The 18315-nt window shown below is 57.3% G+C and overlaps 9 protein-coding genes across 9 annotated transcripts; 5 read left to right on the top strand and 4 right to left on the bottom strand.

Annotated features, from left to right (window-relative positions):
• Positions 1-938: 938 nt before the first annotated feature.
• VDAG_02897 (uncharacterized protein) lies at positions 939-3009 on the top strand. Its single transcript, XM_009653550.1, has 3 exons — positions 939-1299; positions 1477-1838; positions 2056-3009. Exons 1-3 carry the CDS (start codon positions 1181-1183, stop codon positions 2739-2741), a joined length of 1167 nt encoding a protein of 388 aa, XP_009651845.1. The 5' UTR covers positions 939-1180; the 3' UTR covers positions 2742-3009.
• Positions 3010-3081: 72 nt separating this feature from the next.
• VDAG_02896 (uncharacterized protein) lies at positions 3082-3638 on the bottom strand (the record flags this gene model as incomplete). The annotated part of the gene is made up of 2 exons (XM_009653549.1): positions 3082-3111; positions 3195-3638. The coding sequence occupies 2 exons, from the start codon at positions 3636-3638 to the stop codon at positions 3082-3084; spliced, it is 474 nt and encodes a 157-aa protein (XP_009651844.1).
• Positions 3639-5005: 1367 nt separating this feature from the next.
• On the top strand, positions 5006-6946 carry VDAG_02895 (phenylacetone monooxygenase; the record flags this gene model as incomplete). Its single annotated transcript, XM_009653548.1, has 1 exon — positions 5006-6946. One exon carries the CDS (start codon positions 5006-5008, stop codon positions 6944-6946), a length of 1941 nt encoding a protein of 646 aa, XP_009651843.1.
• A 227-nt stretch (positions 6947-7173) lies between these two features.
• Positions 7174-7779, bottom strand: VDAG_02894 (uncharacterized protein; the record flags this gene model as incomplete). Its single annotated transcript, XM_009653547.1, has 2 exons — positions 7174-7442; positions 7497-7779. The coding sequence occupies 2 exons, from the start codon at positions 7777-7779 to the stop codon at positions 7174-7176; spliced, it is 552 nt and encodes a 183-aa protein (XP_009651842.1).
• Positions 7780-8102: 323 nt separating this feature from the next.
• VDAG_02893 (3-beta-hydroxysteroid dehydrogenase) lies at positions 8103-8945 on the bottom strand (the record flags this gene model as incomplete). Its single annotated transcript, XM_009653546.1, has 1 exon — positions 8103-8945. The coding sequence occupies one exon, from the start codon at positions 8943-8945 to the stop codon at positions 8103-8105; it is 843 nt and encodes a 280-aa protein (XP_009651841.1).
• Positions 8946-10124: 1179 nt separating this feature from the next.
• VDAG_02892 (uncharacterized protein) lies at positions 10125-10979 on the top strand (the record flags this gene model as incomplete). The annotated part of the gene is made up of 1 exon (XM_009653545.1): positions 10125-10979. One exon carries the CDS (start codon positions 10125-10127, stop codon positions 10977-10979), a length of 855 nt encoding a protein of 284 aa, XP_009651840.1.
• A 904-nt stretch (positions 10980-11883) lies between these two features.
• On the top strand, positions 11884-12453 carry VDAG_02891 (uncharacterized protein; the record flags this gene model as incomplete). The annotated part of the gene is made up of 1 exon (XM_009653544.1): positions 11884-12453. One exon carries the CDS (start codon positions 11884-11886, stop codon positions 12451-12453), a length of 570 nt encoding a protein of 189 aa, XP_009651839.1.
• An 829-nt stretch (positions 12454-13282) lies between these two features.
• On the bottom strand, positions 13283-14812 carry VDAG_02890 (uncharacterized protein; the record flags this gene model as incomplete). The annotated part of the gene is made up of 4 exons (XM_009653543.1): positions 13283-13473; positions 13522-13569; positions 13626-14555; positions 14611-14812. 4 exons carry the CDS (start codon positions 14810-14812, stop codon positions 13283-13285), a joined length of 1371 nt encoding a protein of 456 aa, XP_009651838.1.
• A 343-nt stretch (positions 14813-15155) lies between these two features.
• VDAG_02889 (uncharacterized protein) lies at positions 15156-18058 on the top strand (the record flags this gene model as incomplete). The annotated part of the gene is made up of 5 exons (XM_009653542.1): positions 15156-15798; positions 15859-15975; positions 16041-16751; positions 16819-17869; positions 17947-18058. The coding sequence occupies 5 exons, from the start codon at positions 15156-15158 to the stop codon at positions 18056-18058; spliced, it is 2634 nt and encodes an 877-aa protein (XP_009651837.1).
• Between the last annotated feature and the right edge of the window lie 257 nt (positions 18059-18315).

Here is an 18315-nt window from a genome sequence, read left to right as displayed (position 1 = left end):
TTTCCCCCGTTTTTTCTTTCTGCCTCTGCCCTCTTTTCTTTTCCTTTTCTGATCCCAAGAGGTTTTGGAATGTTGTCGTGTTATTTCTCCTTGGGGGCGAGGAATTGCATTGTACATAGTTGGACATGAATGATTGGGACGCCAATTCACGAGTCTTACCTGATGAACCTCGTCTTTGTGCTCGTTGCTGGTTGTCATATTTGGATGGCTGTGAGCTGTGGCCTGTTTAACCGCTCTTGCTCTTGCGGAGCGGTAGCCGCTTCTCTGCACGGCGAGCGAAGACAGAGTCCTTGATAGCCTTTAAATGAGCCTGTTGTTACCAATCTATAGGAGAGAGGCATCGTCATTCCCTCCCCTGACGTTCCGCCGATACATGTACTGTATGACGCCGGAGGCTAGAGAGAGATTGACATGCGCCACGATGGTATCAGCGCCACAAGGCATGACAATCAGCAAAGGGCCCATTGGGTAAATTGGTGATTTCGTTTGGCTGCAATGATGCACGTGATTTCCACCGTCGCAACTGCCGCATCTGTCCCGGAAGCGCACTCACCCCACATGCCCCTATCCAGGACAGCAGGTCCTCCAATGAGATGGATGGTGGCCTTGGTGGCGTAGATTGACCCCAATTTCCTAGGTCTTTCTCTGCCTCTCCACCAGTAGATGCTTCCTTCCTGTGAAGCCCTTCGGGCATGGGCATGACCACCTGGCACCTGCACTTGCCACTTGCTTGGCTTGGCCTGGTACAGAATCTGCATGGCTCCTTCCTCTTCCTGGTATGGCACCTGGTTCTCGGTCGCGCTTGCCACACCACGCGCCGCCGCGTCGTCCCCTTCTCTGTCCTGTGCGTTCTCTCCATCCCTTTTGTGCACAGGTGACGAGCAGTGCTCCAGAGCAGAGGTCGAAATTAGATTATCCCTCTACCACCCAACTCAATCCATCCCATACTGTACGCATTCCCAACGACCATTTTGTCCCATTCTTCACCCCATCATCCATCTCGTCCAGCAGCGTCACACTCCTTACGTCTGGCTGTTTCCTTTCTTACACTCCTTTTCTCCTTTTGCGCCTCGGTCTGTCCTTGCCTTGTCACTGCGCTCGTCGTCCGTCAATCCGTCATCCATCCTCCCTACATCGATTCCTCGTACTACCACACCACACCACACCACGGCACAGCACCATGCACCAGGTCTTGGGCCTGCATCATGGTCGCACGGTCGTCGCCTCCATCGGCGCCTTGGTCTTCATCCTTTTCGTGCTTGGCTTAGCCCACTACCAAAGCTTCGAGTTCCCCGCCTTGTGAGTCCGCCCACCGCCAGCCAGCGCGCGTCGCGAGTCGGTTCCCTCCCTGCACTGCACTTGCTGCACTGCACTCTCCCGGGTCGTATCAAGGGAGCCTCCGTCATCGCATCTCATCGCATCTCATCTCATCCCTACATTCCTGATCTTGTCACTAACCCCACCCGCAACAATAAGCCCTGGGCAGAACACCATCAACCCCTACGCGCTCTCCAAGCCCAGGCCAGGGGAGCAGGCTGGCGCCGACGGGCTCACCGCCAGTGACATTGTCAAGCTCCAGGCCTTCTACCTGGAACACATTGTCAAGCCGTCCATCAAGCCCACCGATCCCGTCTACCGGCCGTCGGGCGCCTTTGAATGGAAGCTCCCCAAGCACATTGGCTGGCCGGAGCCCCTCGGCAAGGACCTCGTCATCCTCGACATGGACAGTCGCCCTCTCAACAAGACGGGCGAGATCTTTGGCAACCAGACCCTCAGCTGGGATAACACGACCGCCATTCACGGACCGTCTCTCGGCATTCTCCAGCACTGGCTCTATGGTATGCTCTGGTCTCTTTTCATCTGATGCTCTCCTCCGTTGTTTGTCCTCGGGCTGCCCTCATGCCGTTCTCATGCCCATGCCGTTCTCATGCCGTTGTCATGCCGTTCTCATGTCATCCTCATGCCATCCTCTTGCCATCCTCATGTCGCTCTCATACTCACCCCGTCCTCGCCTCACCCTCCATTGACCCAACACCAATACTGACCCCATCACAGCCAAGATCCATGGATATAGGTACTACTACATCCAGACGGGCACTTTCCCTGATCGTCGCGACTCGTGGAAGAAACCCACCATCATCGGAAGAGTCACGTCCAAGTACAAGACCTCTGTGTTTGCCGACTCGGACGCCATCTTCAACCACCTGGACCTGCCCTTTGAATGGCTGCTCAACTACTGGGACATCAGGAACGAGACGGACGCTCTGACCCTGGCGACTGACCCGAAAGCGAAGCACAATCGTGACGAGAAGGGCAAGCTATATGCCAACACGGGCTTCATCATCACGCAAAACATCCCCGTCACCTACGACATAATGAAGGACTGGTCCGAATGTGCTGACGTGGGCGGCAAATTCCCGAACTGCACCGACTACCGCGACAAGGCCGGCGGCCACCCCTCTGACCAGGGCGGATTCGGTAACTACATCCGCTATGCGTACAACGAGAGTGTGAAGGAGCTCCCGTGCGCCGAGGCCAATGGGTTCCCCGAAGACAGGTCTGAGTGCAAGGGCACCTTCATCAAGCACTTGTGGACAGGCAAGAACACCCACCTCAAGGTCGCAATTGGCAGCATGATCCCTGGCCGTTTCCTCCAAATATTTCACGACCAGATGTTGAGTGAGAAGGAGACTTTCTACTTGACAGAGGACCAAATCATGCAGGAGAGCTGGACTGGCTGAGAGGAAGGGCCCCACGACGAACGTGCAACAGGCACATAATGATGTGTTGAATATGAAAAAATCATCTTGTTAGACTGGGCCTTGGACTGCCTATGGGTCTTTCCAGGTGTAATGATGGGAGTTTTCATGCCACTGGTGGCTTTCAGGACTTGGGATATGAATCCTCTGACACGTCACAGGAAGGCTTTGGGCGAGTCACCTATTTTGTAACGAACTTGGTCTATATCCCTCTCTGTTAGCATGTTATCCATTCTTCGTTTCTCAATAGCCCCTTTGGCACCCAGCTCGGACTCTGAGCACCGTCATTGCAAAATCGCCAACGCATTTGGTGGCGACCCTGTTAGGCATGGGACCTAAAACTGTCACGACCCTTTTCGCAACAGTACGCCGTCAGCATGGCCAAATTTCACAGCTCACCAATCGGCATACCAAAAAGACCGAGACAGTACTCACGAAGCACTGCTGCTGTGAGCGATCATGTCCGACACCAGGCTTGGGATGGTTACTGACCGACTTCGTCAAATGAGCCAACCGAGCCATCCCGTCCCACTGGCGGCACAGCCTCAAACGCGATGGGGAATCTGTCGCAACGGCGGCGAACCGCTTGTCCCAGGACCACCTTGTCGTCGCCTCGATGCCGTGCGCACCCGAGAACTTTATCTGCGCCAGCTTGGCCATATCCTCAGGTGTGGGGTTGACGAAGGCATCTGTGGTGCTAATCCTCAGCAGAAACACGCCATCTGGGACCTCGGCGGCAGCGGCTTCGATTGTGGCTGCCGTAAGATGATTCAGTGTCCCAAACAGGTCTTTCTTGCCGTCCTTATCAACGACACCCCAGACACAGCGCCTTGGCATTTTGTCGACGGAAGGCAGGTCATCGTAGGTCGGTGCATGCATGTCCAACACTCTTCGCCACGCAATTGGTGTGGGGGACTCGTCGACGAAGGCTTCTCGATGCAAGAAGCCAGCAGACACGGCCTATGGAGCTCTGAAGATAAAGTCACTCCTTGGCTAACGCTCGCACGGGGACGAGTTTGACCACCAAACGTGTCGATCATCATCGTCCATTGGCTGAGTTGATCGAATTGGCGACATGCTGTCGGGCTATCTGTTTCACCGACCCTTCGCTCCTGGGGGCGGCATGCATCGCTTCTCAGTTCGGCTGCGCTTGCATGGTCTTGAACCGACGACATTGAAGCAACCCATCTCAAGCCGTCTAATCCTTCGCTGAGGTTGCAGCATGACGACGGCAGTCCATGGACTTGCTATCGTACAAGCTGCATAAGACGGAACGCAGACGCTAGGCGCATCCATGTCGAGCGACTGATCCCGCATTTGCTCGTTGCAATACCCCAGAGCTACGAACACGAATACACAGTACCCGGTATCTAAGGGCAAGTCTTGGAGTCGAGAAGCCCCCCGATGCGTCCCACCCGCAGAACCCACCCGCGTCATCCCCGCAACGTTGTACAGATGGTGCAGCCGATCTGGACCAGAGATGCCGATTTGGGCGAGATCTGCATCGAAACCCGGCAGTGGCAGTGCCTTGCTCTAGGTGCACAGCATTCGTCTACCATGGCAAGCGAACAGGTTACTCAAAATGGCAGACGAGATGCTCAGGTACCTAGATCTCCTAGCATTTCCTGTCTTGACAGAAGTACCCCCTCGCACGGCATGCTAATCAACAGACTGCTTATAGGCATTTTACGTTTGCCTTTTTTACCTCCTGCAATGCGCTAAAATGGTTCTTGACTCTCCAACGTCGCGGAGGTGCTCCTCGCTTTCGCAATGCAGCATGACTCCCTGTACTTGCCTTTCGTGCTTGAAGCTAGGACATATAGCGTCGCACTCATGGCAGAACAGAAACTTTGTCTCGAGAACGAGTACGAACGCGCGTCCATGGGTGCTCACCGTGCCCCCGCTTGGATCACGCCTGCGGAGGCTGCAGGGCCACGAAGGCGTCGAACCAACTAGGCGCCGGATCGGCACGCTTAGCGAGCTGCTGCGAGATCCAGGGTTCTCGAGGCGAAAGCTTGTTCGCGAAAGCTTGTTGATCCTTCAAACACAGGCGCACCTGGACTTGGGGCGCAGGCATATCTATATCATGGGGGACCAACTGTTTTTTAACCTTTTAGTTTCGGGTCAGCGGGAGAGAGGAACTGCATTTCACCTTTATCTTTATTGCTTTCTAGGTAAATTTCTTGACCTATTTTGCCTCTACAGGACTGCCACTGAAAACAACCCGCAAGAGTCGACAGGATATCATGGGTGACGCCATTGAACCGGAGGCGCAGCCCAACGCCGAGACGGGCCTCGACTTCGCCGCCGTGCAAGCCCGTTACGCGCAGGAAAAGGCAAAGCGGCTCCACCCTGAGGGCGTCGAGCAGTACGTCGAGCTCACCAACTCGGGTCGGCTCCAATCCCTCGCTTCAGACCCTTGGGTCGACCATGACGCGCTCAATGCCGAGCCCCCATCCCTGCGCAACGGCGATGACATCAAGGTTCTCATCCTCGGTGCGGGCTACGGCGGCCTCCTCTACGCAATCCACTTCATCCAGCAGGGCATTTCGCCGTCTGACATTCGTCTCGTGGACGCGGCCGGCGGCTTCGGCGGCACGTGGTACTGGAATCGATTCCCCGGCCTCCAGTGCGACACGGAGGGGTACACGTACATGCCGCTTCTCGAGGAGACGGGATACGTGCCCAAGCACCGCTTCTCGTACGGGCCCGAGCTGCTCGACTACGCCGGCGTGCTGGCGGACAAGTGGGACCTCCGCGACAAGGGCGTGTTCCGGTCGACGGTGCGAAGCTACGACTGGGACGCCGACGCCGTGCGGTGGATCACCAAGATCCGACAGGGTCGGGGGCCGGGCCAGGCCGACGTGGAGATGAAGGTGCGAGCACAGTTTGTCGTTGTCGCCAACGGCGTGCTCAACCACCCCAAGGTACCGCGCACCCTACAGGGGTTTGAGGGCCCGGCAACACACACGGCGCGCTTCGACTACGGCATCACGGGCGGTACGCCGCGCGACCAGCAGCTGACCAAGCTGCGCGGCAAGAGGGTCGGCATTGTCGGCACGGGCGCGACGGCCGTTCAGGTGATCCCCGAGCTGGCCAAGTACGCGGGCGAGCTGTACGTGTTCCAGCGCACGCCGTCGGGGGTGACGCCGAAGCACCAGCGCGAGACGCGGGCCGAGGACTGGAAGGCCATGACGGCTGGCGAGCCCGGCTGGCAGAAGCGGCGCATAGAGACGTACTGCGCCGTCATGGCGGGCGAGCCGGGCGTCGAGGACACGATCCGGGATGGGTGGACGCAGGCCAAGACGTACAGGGCGCTCATCGGCGGGGCGCACGACGCGCCGCTCGCGATGGAGGACGTGCCGGCGCACATCGGGGCGCTGCTCGCGCTCGACGCGCCGCGCACCGACGCTATTCGTAGGCACGTTGACGACGTGGTCGAGGACAAGGCGACGGCCGCGGCGCTCAAGGCGTGGTACCCGACGTGGTGCAAGCGGCCGACCTTCAGCGACAACTACCTCGCGACCTTCAACCGGCCCAACGTGCACCTCGTCGACACGGACGGCCGGGGCGTCGAAAAGGCGACGGCGACGGGCCTCGTCGCGGCTGGCAAAGAATACCCCCTCGACATCCTCGTCCTCAGCACAGGCTTCCGCTCGCCGGTCGTCGGCCTCGGCGAGCCCGGCACGGCATCCAACATGACGATCCGCGGCCGCGACGGCCGCCTGCTCGCCGAAAAGTGGGAGGCCCAGGGCCCGTCGACGCTGCACGGCGTGCTGACGAACGGGTTCCCGAACCTCTTCCTCTCGGGCCCCATGCAGACGGGCGCGTCGGCCAACTTTAGCCACGTGCAAAACGTGCTGGCCGAGCACTGCGGCTACATCCTCGGCGAGGCCGTCCGTCGGGCCGCCGCGCGCGGGCTGGCTGCGGACCGCGTCGTTGTCGAGGCGACGGTCGAGGCCGAGGAGGCATGGGCCGGCAGGCTCATGCAGCGGGCGGCGTGGTTCGCGGGCGCGGGTATCTGCGCGCCTAACATCAATAACAACGAGGGCTCACTGGGGGCGGACCCGGCGTCGCACATGAAGATTGCTAGGGGGGCGCCGTATGCACTCGGAATGAACGCTTACGCGCGAGAGATCAGGTCGTGGCGAGAGGAGGGCACGATGAAGGGGGTCGACGTCTGGTAGGGCGCGTCGAGAATTGCAACGACGAGGAAGTCCTGGCTTTCCTTGAGTTTCGTTATGATCCGCCAACACACATCATGTGTCCCCAAACCTGGATAAACAGTATATCCATTCAACAAACCAGGATGCCATGTCTGTCCTGGCCAACACGCGAGCAGAGGTTAAGGAAACGACGCTTCATAGAAATCATGCTAGCAGTTACATGGACTACCCAGCCACCCCCAAATCCCTCAGAAAGATAGGAAATCGGTAATCTTGGATCCGCCGTCGAGCTGATCGGCCTGCTTGCGCAGCACATCGGCCCTGAACCGACGGAACGCCGTCTCGATGCGCTGTCTGCTCTCGGCGTCGCGCGAAATGGCCCTCGTCGCCGACCATGAGCCTATCAGAAAGCCCGTCTCGCCACCGAGGAACAGGCTGCCGAGACCGAGGAGACCATACGTCGCGATGTCGCCCGCGGTCGACGGTTTCAGGAAGGGCGCAATGTTGGGGATGGGTTCTGATATTGTCAGTCATTTGGCTCCGAAACATGTGCAGACGGCGAAGAGCCTACCTGTTCGGCCGTCGGCAAACTGGACATGGGTCGGCTTTTCAGCAGCGCGGAAGGCCGTGAACATGTCGGCGCGGGCGCGGCGCAGACGGTAGGCCATGAAGACACCGAGGCCGAGACCCACGAGCGAGCCGACCGTCGCATGGAAGCTGACCTTCGCTGCCGCTGATTTGAGGGCGTCGCGGTCCTGGGGCTTCAGGTCATGCTCAAGGTGCTTCTCGGCGAGTTCTGCGAGCTCCGCGCTCTGGGGCGACTTGCGCAGGGCGGCGAGCGAGTTGGCGGACATGTTTTGGTTGGAGGGACGACGTTTTGTTCTTTTTTTTTTTTTAATCTTTTTTTTCCTTAATCAAGTAGGTGCTGTTGGTCGATTGAATGGTGATTCGGGCAATGAAGCTGTGCAAGAAGGAAAGAATTGCACGTCAAAACAGGTCCGTCGAGTCGGAGCAAAGTCAAGCTCCCATGACGCGGTGGAGGTCGCGTTCGGTAGCTGTGATGTCATGGTCGGATCGAGCCGCCGCCCGACGCTTCCGGCCCTGACGATCTAGCTTCAGGCTCATTCCGCAGTCGCATCCATGCTTGCCAATTGCAAACGCATGCTCGTGGCCTCCATCATTTTGGCCGTCGCTTCGTTGCAATAAGACACAGGGTCGCGCCAGTAGAACTCGTCGCCCGCAATCTCACAAGCCAGGCCAAGTCTTCGCCGGCTGGAATGGTCCTCCCGCTGGAGTCGGTCATGGCACCGCCCGTAACCAACATGCAGACTCTGGCAGCCACCGTCTCGACGGCGGTGAAGTAGGCTGCAGGAAATGCGCCCCAACGCTCGGCCGACAAAAGGTTCGTCCGCACTGTCCCGGGGCAGATGGTGTAGGTGCGGATGCCGTCAACTTGGTGGAAAGAAACGGCGACGGACCGCATCAAGTTCAGCACGCCAGCCTTGGCGGCGGCGTACATGGCACAAAACTCGGCAGGGTAGAGCGACCCAGTGCTGCCCGTCATGACGAGCACACCGTCGCTGCCGCCATGGGGACTCAGGCGAAAGTAGTGCTGGGCAAGATAGGTCGTGTTGATGACGGACTTGAGGTTGATATCGACAACTCGTTGGTCTGGCTCGGGCGGAATGCGACTCTTGGTCGTGTCGTGGACAGCGTAGAAATTGGCGTGCTCCACAATGCCGGCATTGGCAAAAACGAAGTGAATCGTGCCTAAGCGCTCAAAGGTGTCGTCGAACGCCTTCGCAAGAGAGGCCCATGATGAGACGTCTGTCTGGAGAAATACCGTGTTCGGGATTGAAGAGGCGGCTTCTTGGCCAGCCTTTTCGTTGAAGTCGAGAATGGCGACGACCCAGCCTTGGGCGGAGAGACGCTGCGTTACGGCAAGGCCCATGCCAGAAGCGCCACCCGTGATGATGGCCACCCTGCCATGGTTGTCGGTGCCGTTAGGTGCGTTGGGCATGGTTCTATGGAGCCAGCGAGGGTTCGATTGTCTGTGGCACTGGGATGTAGTCGTGATGGACATGATTGCTCCTATTTAGCGCTGGTCGTGGTGCGGTGCTCCATGACGGGCAGGGTGTGTCTTCCCGAACATTCGAACCAGGCTTTTGCCATTTTCGCAATCTCTCTGGGTTTCAGCCACCAGTTGAATCTGTCCACGGCAATTCGGACGTGAAGGCGTCGTGATAGATTTGCGTGAGAAAGATGGAAGAGATCATGTGGGGGATCTCGTTAGACGCCCCTTCTGTCCATGGCCAGGCTTGCCAGGCTACCTAACAGGGGGGCACCTGCTGCTGGGATGGAACTTCCCGCAGCGTCTCGACCCCAGACCTGGGAAAGAAGACCCGGCATCTCGGGGCAGCCATGAGTCAATTATTCTCCCTCGTTCTTCCCCTATTCCCGCTACTGCCTTCTTCGTTTGGAAGGAACTCGCCTGCCAGCAACCATCGCCGGCACCATGTCCCAGCCTACCTAAGGTACCTTAGGTAGGTATTGGGTGAGCTTTCTGGTCATTTATCACAGGGCAGTCACCACACGTGGCTGACGTGAGAAGACAAGCCCGCCATCTACACTACACCTCCCTCTCTACCCCAACTACCTCTTCTGAGTCTGAGGAGGCTCATGAGAAACGTCTGTCTACCTAGGTGTACAACCGCTTTTCCCAAGGCCGATGGATGACGTCGCCGCACGATCTCTTCGCCAGAGATAAATGGTAAGATGGCTCGTGGACTCGTGCAACGTTCTTCCTGACCTGCCGATTCGGCCCCGAACCGAAACGCCACTTCACTTCTCCCCGTCTTCGTCAGCACAGCGTTGTATTCCCCAGACAAATGATCGACACAGATGGCTGCCTGCAGCTACTTTGGAACTGCGAGAACCAGTCTTCGAAAGTACCACGCAGACTATCATTTCAATCCGCGCATCGCATGGCCTGATAACAACCTGCTGACCGGGTCATCGGTCGGCCATCCGTCAGTCCTTCCACCACAACCCCGCCTGCCTAGGTGCCATAAAAGACGAGCACGCTGGGCAAAGCTGTTCTCCTTCATCGGCCATCTCAGGCGCCAAAGCATCATCGTCCGGGCCCAAGTTATCACTTCTTCCACTTCAACATCTTCGGGATAGTCGAATCGCCGCCACCATGACCTTCAATCCCACTTATGCCACCGTCAACACGGAGGACTGTGACATCCACTACTGGTACCTAGGCTCCGGTCCCCTGCTCGTCTTCGTAGCTGGCGGCAACGGTCACGGCCGGCAGTTCAACAACATCATGGCCGCCCTATCCAACCGTTTTACGTGTGCCACGTACGACCGTCGCCAGATGTCTGCCAGCCAGTCTCCCAACCCCCGTCTCATCAGCCCGCCCCAGCAGGCTCGCGACCTATTGGCTGTCATGCAGGCGCTTGGCCACGAAAAGTCCACCATTTTCGGCAGCTCCCTGGGAGGTCTCATCGGTTTGCAGTTCGCACACGACTTCCCCGAGCGAGTAGAACACCTCATCATCCACGAAACTGCCACGGCCCTGATCATGCCGGATGCTAACGAGATTTGGGAGTGGGCCATGGACTTCTACCGCCTCAAGGAGGAAGAGGGCTGGGAAGCTGCCAGTGCCAAGTGGGATGTATACTTTGGTGCCAACGGGTACGACGCTGAGGGCGTACCCAAGACGGTGCCCCCTCCGCGCCACAATGTGGCCAACTTTTGGAACAATGAGTTTATTGTCATCACCTCGTATCTGCCGAACCTGCATCGCATCAAGAAAAACGCCACGAGCATCGGCATCATGAGGGGCGAGAGGAGCGGCAACGCCTTCTTTGCGAGGGCTACCTATGCGCTGGCAGACGTGTTGGAGTGCCTGCGTTGGGACGTTCCCGGACACCATCAGGGGTTCGAAGTTGAGACGGAGGCGTTTTCGCCGTTTCTGCTCAACATGTTGGCCGCCTTGGGTCAGGGTCAGCGCAATGAGTCCAGTACTGATTCGTTGACAACCTAACCCCGGCATCTTTTCTTCTCTGGCAACGCTAATAAGGCTGGCATCGGCACCATCGTGGCTATTACTTATCATTTCATGTCTCATAAGCAGCAGTCCCGCGGCTGTCACATTTCCGACTACGTGCATGCCGCCATGGCGGTGCATCGCCCCCATGTCCAAGCACGGCGCCAACCATAGGGCTGCATCAACAGCCAAGCTTCAGCCCTAACAAGTCATTCAACCGCCTGTACTGCGGCTGAACTCGCTGCTGTGATTGTTCTGCCTACCACTTGTAATAACGACTCTGCTCTTGGTAAGGAGAAAATGGTTACTTCCCTTTGGGTTAGACTGCCCGTGTCATAGCTCCGTCTTGAAAACCTTATTACTGGTGGTGGCGGTTGCGCCGGTTCGGCATATGATCAACGACGAGAACCTTAGAAAGCCACAAGTTTTCAGCCGTGTGTTTCTTTGGACATGTGCAGATTTGAGTCTACTGAATGGGCCGCCTGTCTGTTATCGCGGTGTCACACGCAGTCCCTGACTTGTCATCCCTGCCACATCTGGACTCCACAGGAGTATCGCGCTGATGGCTTGGCAGACCAACAGTATCGTGCGAACATGGATCGCCAGCCTTTAATTTCCACAGCTGAATTTTGAAATACAGCGTAGAGCTGATATGAGAAAGCCTACCTGGATTGCTTTTGTCCAGGAACAGCATCCACGGGATAATATGGGACCGAACTCATCAGCCACAGGCAGACAGGCTTGAAGCGACCTCGGACACTGAGTTGGAGATTGGGACTGCGACAAATATATAACGCCGTTGAGAAATTATCGTGCTACTTATGTTGACGTGCAAAAGCAGCAGCAAAGAAACCTCCTGAGACAAGCCACTCTCTCCCACGTAGCGTCACTCCTCCTCACCATGCTTTCCTACACACTGGTCTTCGGCCTCCTCGCGGCCACAGCAACGGCCGTCGCTCACCTCCCCCTTCTACCCCGTCAGACAGACACTTCGGTCCTCGGCGACTCGGGCGACTGCATCGGAGCCCTCCTCGAAGTCGCCGCTGACGCGCCCCTGCCCCCACCCGAGATCCAGGACATCATCACGGACTACTACATGACAGCCACGGGCGTCATGACGGACGCCTGCGCCTGGCAGACCCTCGTCCCTGGTAGCCTCGCCGACGACTGGTCGTCCTACCAGAGTGACGTCTTGCAGTGGTACAGCGACAACAAGAACGACCTGGCCAGCGCCCTCGAAAAGTGCCCGGCCGATTACTCGAGCTCTGCGGGGCCCTGCACGGGGACCATTGCCCTTGCCACGGATGCCGAGGCTACGGGGGCTTCAGGGGGTGATGCGGGGGATGGGAGCAGCAGCGGAAGCAACAATGGCGGCGGCGGCCAGTCGAATGATGCTGCTGGGAAGGTTGGGCTTGCTGCTGCGGGGGCGCTCGTGATCGGTGTCGTGGGTGGTGTTTTTGCTGTTCTTTGAGAGACTCTTTCCGATGGCGATGACTTTTGGAGATGGGTTTCTAGCCGATATGCTCCTTTGCTTCCTCACGGGGACACGACATTGAAGCTTAAGCCTAAAGAGCTCTATACCGATGGCCTTGAGCTTCTTTTTCGAGACCATAGTGCTTGCTATTAATGAGAAACTCGTGCTCATAAGAAAGCTATCTGAGCGTCACTTGTGAACAATAACCTGGGCTACCTCCCACACCATGGTGTGAAAACGTAAGGTTGAAGCCCTCAGCTGCTTTATTTCTCAACACGGTAAGCCAACGTCGGCTAAACAATAGAGGCTTTCGCCTGCTTTGATGTCGAAGATTCTTCTTTGGAATGGTGCGAACTTGTAACTGGCATGGTCCAGTGCAGTTTGGCACGCAGCTCTTGACATGAACTATGCTCCCTTCATAACCGACACAGGCACAGCGTATTGCTCCAGATCGGAGCTTGGTTCCACCTCCATGGCTCCGAAAGACCTTCGACTCCAGTGCATTAATGCATTTCCCGTCCTGCAGGCACCGTCAGCGTGCTTGTGGCAATATCAATATCCGTCACAGGGCTGCTCTCCATGATCTACACATCAGGCACGCCCTGGGCATATCCGAGCCACAGGGGACGGAGTCTCCATTTAATTTATCCTCAAGCTTCGCCGAGGTGACGGGCTTCTAAGCTGAGGAGTGTATTGATGCGGGAGACGTCTGTGTCGCTCTTACAGAAATATAGGGCTCGGGACGTCACGTTGGTTCTGTGAATGGGCAGTCGCGACACTTTTATTCTACTGTCTATGTTTGTCTATGCTCAATGGGTCTCCCATGCTAGAGCCTCGCTGTTACCTTGACGAAGCTTCCCACCAGCATCGACTTGGCAATGTGCATGCTGATGCCACCAAGCACAACCACAGCCAGGAAAAGGCCGGACGCTGCCTTGTGGCCGAAAGTCTCCAGAACCTGACCTGCGGCGGAGATGCTTGTCAAAGCGGCGATGCTGACCATTGACATGGCCGTGCCTGTTTGTGGTCAGATGCGTGTTGGGAGTAGAGGAGTCGTGAACTGACCATAGTATCTTCCAAAATGTGCCGGAGAACAAGTCTTGGCTATGCACACTGCCGAGCTGTTAACAGGGCGGTCAGGTTCTTGGGGTCTGCGCATCGACACTTACAAGGGATGATGGAGATCCAGGAGCCCGACCCGAAGCCCCAGAAGCAGGCAAAGGCGTAGAATGGCCCGACGGCGCTGTTGGTGAGCGGAATGAACAGCGCCGCCGTGAAGATGGAGGTAAAGGGAACCATGATGAGGAGGACGTTGAAGGCGCCAATGTAATCCGCCACGATGCCGGGCAGCAGACGCCCCAGCAGCGAGAAGCCGTTGGTCAGAGCGATCAAGGTGTAGCCGGCATTCTCCGCGAACCCGGCCCGGATGGCAAAGGTGGGAAGCAGCCCGTTGATGCCAAACATGGCAAACTCGAGAAGGAAGAAGCCAATGGCGGTGAAGCTGAACGGGAGAGACCGGAACGGCTTGAAGTTGGGGAGGACCGACGTTGCCTTCTTCCCCGCGACCGAGCTTGCCTCTGCCTGGCGGATGAGTGTGGCCGCTGGGAGCAGGCACAGGCAGCCGGTCACCATGAGACCTGTGACGATGAAGGCCAGGGTTCGGATCGACCAGACCCAGCCCCATGACGGGAAGATTTTCGGCAGGATCAGGGGGAAGAAGACGCCTCCGATGCACGACGCGGAAAAGGCGCAGCCCATTGCGGCTCCGTGTCGATGGGTAAACAATTTGCTGATTGTCGAGACTGCGACGGTCGCGGTGGCGGCGGCGCCGATGCCGCCGAGGAGACCCAGGACGAGCATGAACTGCCAGTACTGCTCGCACTCGGCCAAGAGGAAGAACATGGCGATATTGAGCACAGCTGCCGCGGGCGCCATGAGACCCGGTCCGTAGTGATCCATGACGGGGCCCATAACCAACACGAGAAGCAGGCTCAGCGATGTGTAGACACCGATGATCCACCCGACGTCTCGGGTCGTGTAGTTGTTGAGCTGGTTCAGCTGCAAGTACGACTGGATGGTGCCAATGGCTTGCATGAATCCTGTTGTCCGTCAGCACACAATGCATCGAGGTGGTCTTCGGAGATGCCCACTCACCATAAGTGCAGATCAAGAACATGCCTGATCCCGCGACGCAAACCCATGGCAACCTCCCGAGGTCGGCGACCCCATCGTCTAAATGGTCGGTGGTGGTGTCGAAGTCGTCGTCGCGTGCAGCCTCCACATCGCCGGTGCTTGGTGCTACACCTGCTGCGCAAAGGGGGACTTCCAGCGCTCTGTTCTGCTTCGAATTCGACATGGTAGAAAATACCAGCGTGAGATGGAAACCGATGAAGCATTGCAGCGGGAGCAAAACTCAGTCCACGACCGCGAAAGTGAGGATGAAGCCCTCGAGCGCTGAGGCGAATGTAGTCAACCACGCCTTGCTTAGGGTTAGGGTTAGTCAACCACGCCTTGCTGGAGGGACGAGTTCCACAACAGGCGCTGTTAGCAGCATCACCCACCGCGGCTGTAAGCAGCATCGCCGCATTCTGCCAAGGAGCTGTGGACTCCAACCCGTCAGGCCAAAAAAGGCGTGTTCGACAACGCAGGCTGCATCATGACTGGCTGGCGAGAACCGAACCACCAAGGAACTTCGAGTCATGACTTTGGCGAATGCTTTCACAATCGACAACCGCGAGCGATCCCTCGACATCGAACGACCTGCCCTCGTCCGAAAATATCGACATTCGATATTGACGAGCGGGACAATGGACACAACGACTCTGGGGGGCGTTGACCACCGCAACGAGCCCGCCGACTCCGTGTCCACGGTGGGTGCGTATGTCTATCCTCACGATACGAACCTGTCGCTCGAAGGCAGAAGCAATGTTCATGACCCCTCGAGCACCGATCCCGGGGTTCTGACCTCGCTGGGAGACAGCCTCGGCAACATGCGCCCAGCCGTTATCAGGCCCAAGCAAGATTCTACAGCCGCTTCGTCCACCTACACCGCACGAAGCTCCTGTAGCAGCAACGGTTCCGTATCCGAGTCTGTCGCGCCGTCAGCGCCCTCCATGCCGCCTAAAGTCGGCACGAGATTCTCAACGGAATCCGCCCGCGTCTTGCGGCAATGGCTGGACACCCACAAGGACCATCCGTTTCCGAATCGAGAGGACAATGAGATGCTGCAGCGTTTTACCGGCCTGTCCAAGGTCCAAATCAAGACATGGTTCGCCAACGCGCGTCGGCGACGCAGGTTGCCGGAGAGCTCTTCGTCATCCGTCTGGAGGTCTCCTGGCGACGGTACGCGAACTCCTCAGAGACCTGCTACGCCCATACCCACACCTCACGGAGGCAGAGCAGCGCGAGACATGAGCCCAATGGAGCGTTGGGTCGACTCGCCTCCGGAAGATGAGCCAGCCCTTGCCAGAGACATTGCGCGAGCAATGGCCTCGAGAAACCAGACATTTCTGCGCCGAGGTACGTACTTTAGTCTCCCAGCATCGATAGCTGCCGACAGAATGGAACGTACTCAATGTCTTCAGGGGAATTCGATGGCTCTGGCGATTCCAGCTTCGACGACGCCTCAGCACCGCCGGCACACGACGACACTTCAGCCGGCAGCCGTAGTTCGTCTATGAACAGGTCCGGTAGCTCTCATAGCTCCGCTAGCTTCAATACGAAGGCCATCCGGGGCCGCCGAAGGTCCAGACGGAGGCGACCTGGCCGCGACGCTGTCAAAACGTCACTGTTCCTGCCCGACGGTCGGTTTCAGTGCACCTTTTGCACTGAAACGTTCGGGACAAAATACGACTGGTCGAGACACGAAAAGTCCCTTCACCTTCCCATTGAGAGATGGTTGTGCAGTCCTCGCGGGCCTATCGAAGTCGATCCTAGCACAGGCGAGCCATGCTGTGTGTACTGTGGGCGGCCGGAACCGACGAGCGAGCATCTCGCCACTCACAACCCTGACACCTGCCAGCAGAAGACCTTCAATCGTAAAGACCATCTAAAACAACACCTGCGGCTGGTCCACGACGTGGAGGGAGTAGCATGGGTCATAGAGGCCTGGAAAGCCCCCAGTCTCAAGATCCGCTCCCGATGTGGATTTTGTGACATCACCCTAGAGACCTGGCGAGACCGAGAACACCACCTGGCTGACCATTTCAAACTCGGACACACCATGGCAAATTGGTCCGGTGATTGGGGCTTCGAAAAGCACATTCTGGCTACTGTTGAGAGTTATATGCCGCCATGTGAGGCCTTTCCCGTCTTGCTGCGAAAACTCGGCGGTCGAGGCTTGTTGTGTACTGACTAAACCAGATGTCATTGACTACGACCGCAAGTCCCTGTTCCCATTCATGGCAAGCGGACGAGCACCAAGCTCTCCTAGAAGCGCGTACGAGCTGATCAGTCTCGAACTTGCCTTCTTCCTACATCGGCACTTTGACCAGCGCAAAGACTTACCCTCCAACCACGATCTGCGCCTGCAGGCCTGTCGAGTCATTTTTGCCTCGGAAGCTCTGACCGCAAGTCTGGGCTGCCAGGGACTCGAAGCAACATCGTGGCTGAGAGATCTCATCACTTTCGATGACGAGGTAGCGAAGCAAGCCAGGTTCGGCCCGTTGCTATCGCAGGCCGAGAGCAGGCTTGCCATCCTGCGCATCAACGGCAAGAGCACGCTATTCGAATCATGCCCCTTGGAAGAGCAGCTGACGGACTTTGTCCAACGGTCCTGGAGAACACAGGCACTGGTGCCTGAGGATAGCGACTTGCAGGCTGAGGCGTACAGGATCATCGCGATGGCAGAAGAGCAGATGGAGACGAAGACGCCCGACTTTGTCACAAATTGGTTTGCCAAGATGGTCACGACTTCGACCGACTGGATTGGTTCGTTCAAGCATCGGAACAAGGTGCCGATGGCAACATTACACACATCGCAGCCATTACCGAGCGCGACATCTCAGTCTGCTCCGATGGACGTGAACTGGGCGCCAGTTCAGGGCCAGACCGATCCCACTACCGGCATTCGCCCCTTGATGATAAACCTTGATGGGGCTGAACCCAATTTAGGGACCCAGAATCATGATGAATCCCTGCAGATACCAAACATTGGCGCCATGGTCTCGAACTACCCAATGGCATCAAATGCCAGCCACAGTGATGTTCAAGATATGAACTGCCCGACATCCGATATGCAGCACTCGATCCTGGACCTTGGATTCTATGTTCTCAACGACGCAAACTATCACCGGTGGTTCGATGTTGAGCTAAAACGCTGGGCCACAGCTACAATGTCGCCTGAGAACCCCGCAGGGCACATCCCGTCCGATGGAGAGATCCAACATCAGGCTCGCTTGTTGCTCTATGAGGAGTAAGTTGCGATGGAGCCCCTTCCCTGTCTGGCACTTCGAAGAGTCTAGCGTAACAGAAGGTACTGACATGGACCAGTGGCGACCCCTGGAATATTACTGCTGCGGACAACCCGGAGTGGCTGGACAGGTTCAAGCGCGACATTGGCATCGTGCCTTTGAAAACGTCAGTTGAGCATGATGGGGTCTGATGATTACGTGGAGCGGAAACAGCAGTATGACTGTAGGTATTACTGGAGTCTGCCGTTATAGTGGCACAAACCCCCGCTCCTCCATAGCTCGAGCTACACACGGACATATCAAAGCATGGGGTATTGGAGACTGGGCCATCCGGCGACTAGGGTGGGGGGCTGTTTGGGAATTACGCTGGACTTCCAGGATATAGCGCCGACTTTTGAGATACCCACGGTTCAAGAACGCTTTGTGGAAATAGCATGCCCAAAATTTG

The sequence above is a fragment of the Verticillium dahliae genome, genomic scaffold (assembly GCF_000150675.1).
Source record: "Verticillium dahliae VdLs.17 supercont1.4 genomic scaffold, whole genome shotgun sequence".
NCBI lineage: Eukaryota > Fungi > Ascomycota > Sordariomycetes > Glomerellales > Plectosphaerellaceae > Verticillium > Verticillium dahliae.
The sequence above is the reverse complement of the archived record's forward strand: the minus strand, read 5'-3'. Positions and strand labels throughout refer to the sequence as shown.

Bases quoted from the DNA above. Each gene is read 5' to 3' on its own strand.
- VDAG_02897 (XM_009653550.1), top strand. From the start codon at position 1,181: ATGCACCAGGTCTTGGGCCTGCATCATGGTCGCACGGTCGTCGCCTCC. The intron at 1,300-1,476 runs GTGAGTCCGCCC...CGCAACAATAAG, and splicing joins AGCTTCGAGTTCCCCGCCTT to CCCTGGGCAGAACACCATCA. The intron at 1,839-2,055 runs GTATGCTCTGGT...ACCCCATCACAG, and splicing joins TCTCCAGCACTGGCTCTATG to CCAAGATCCATGGATATAGG.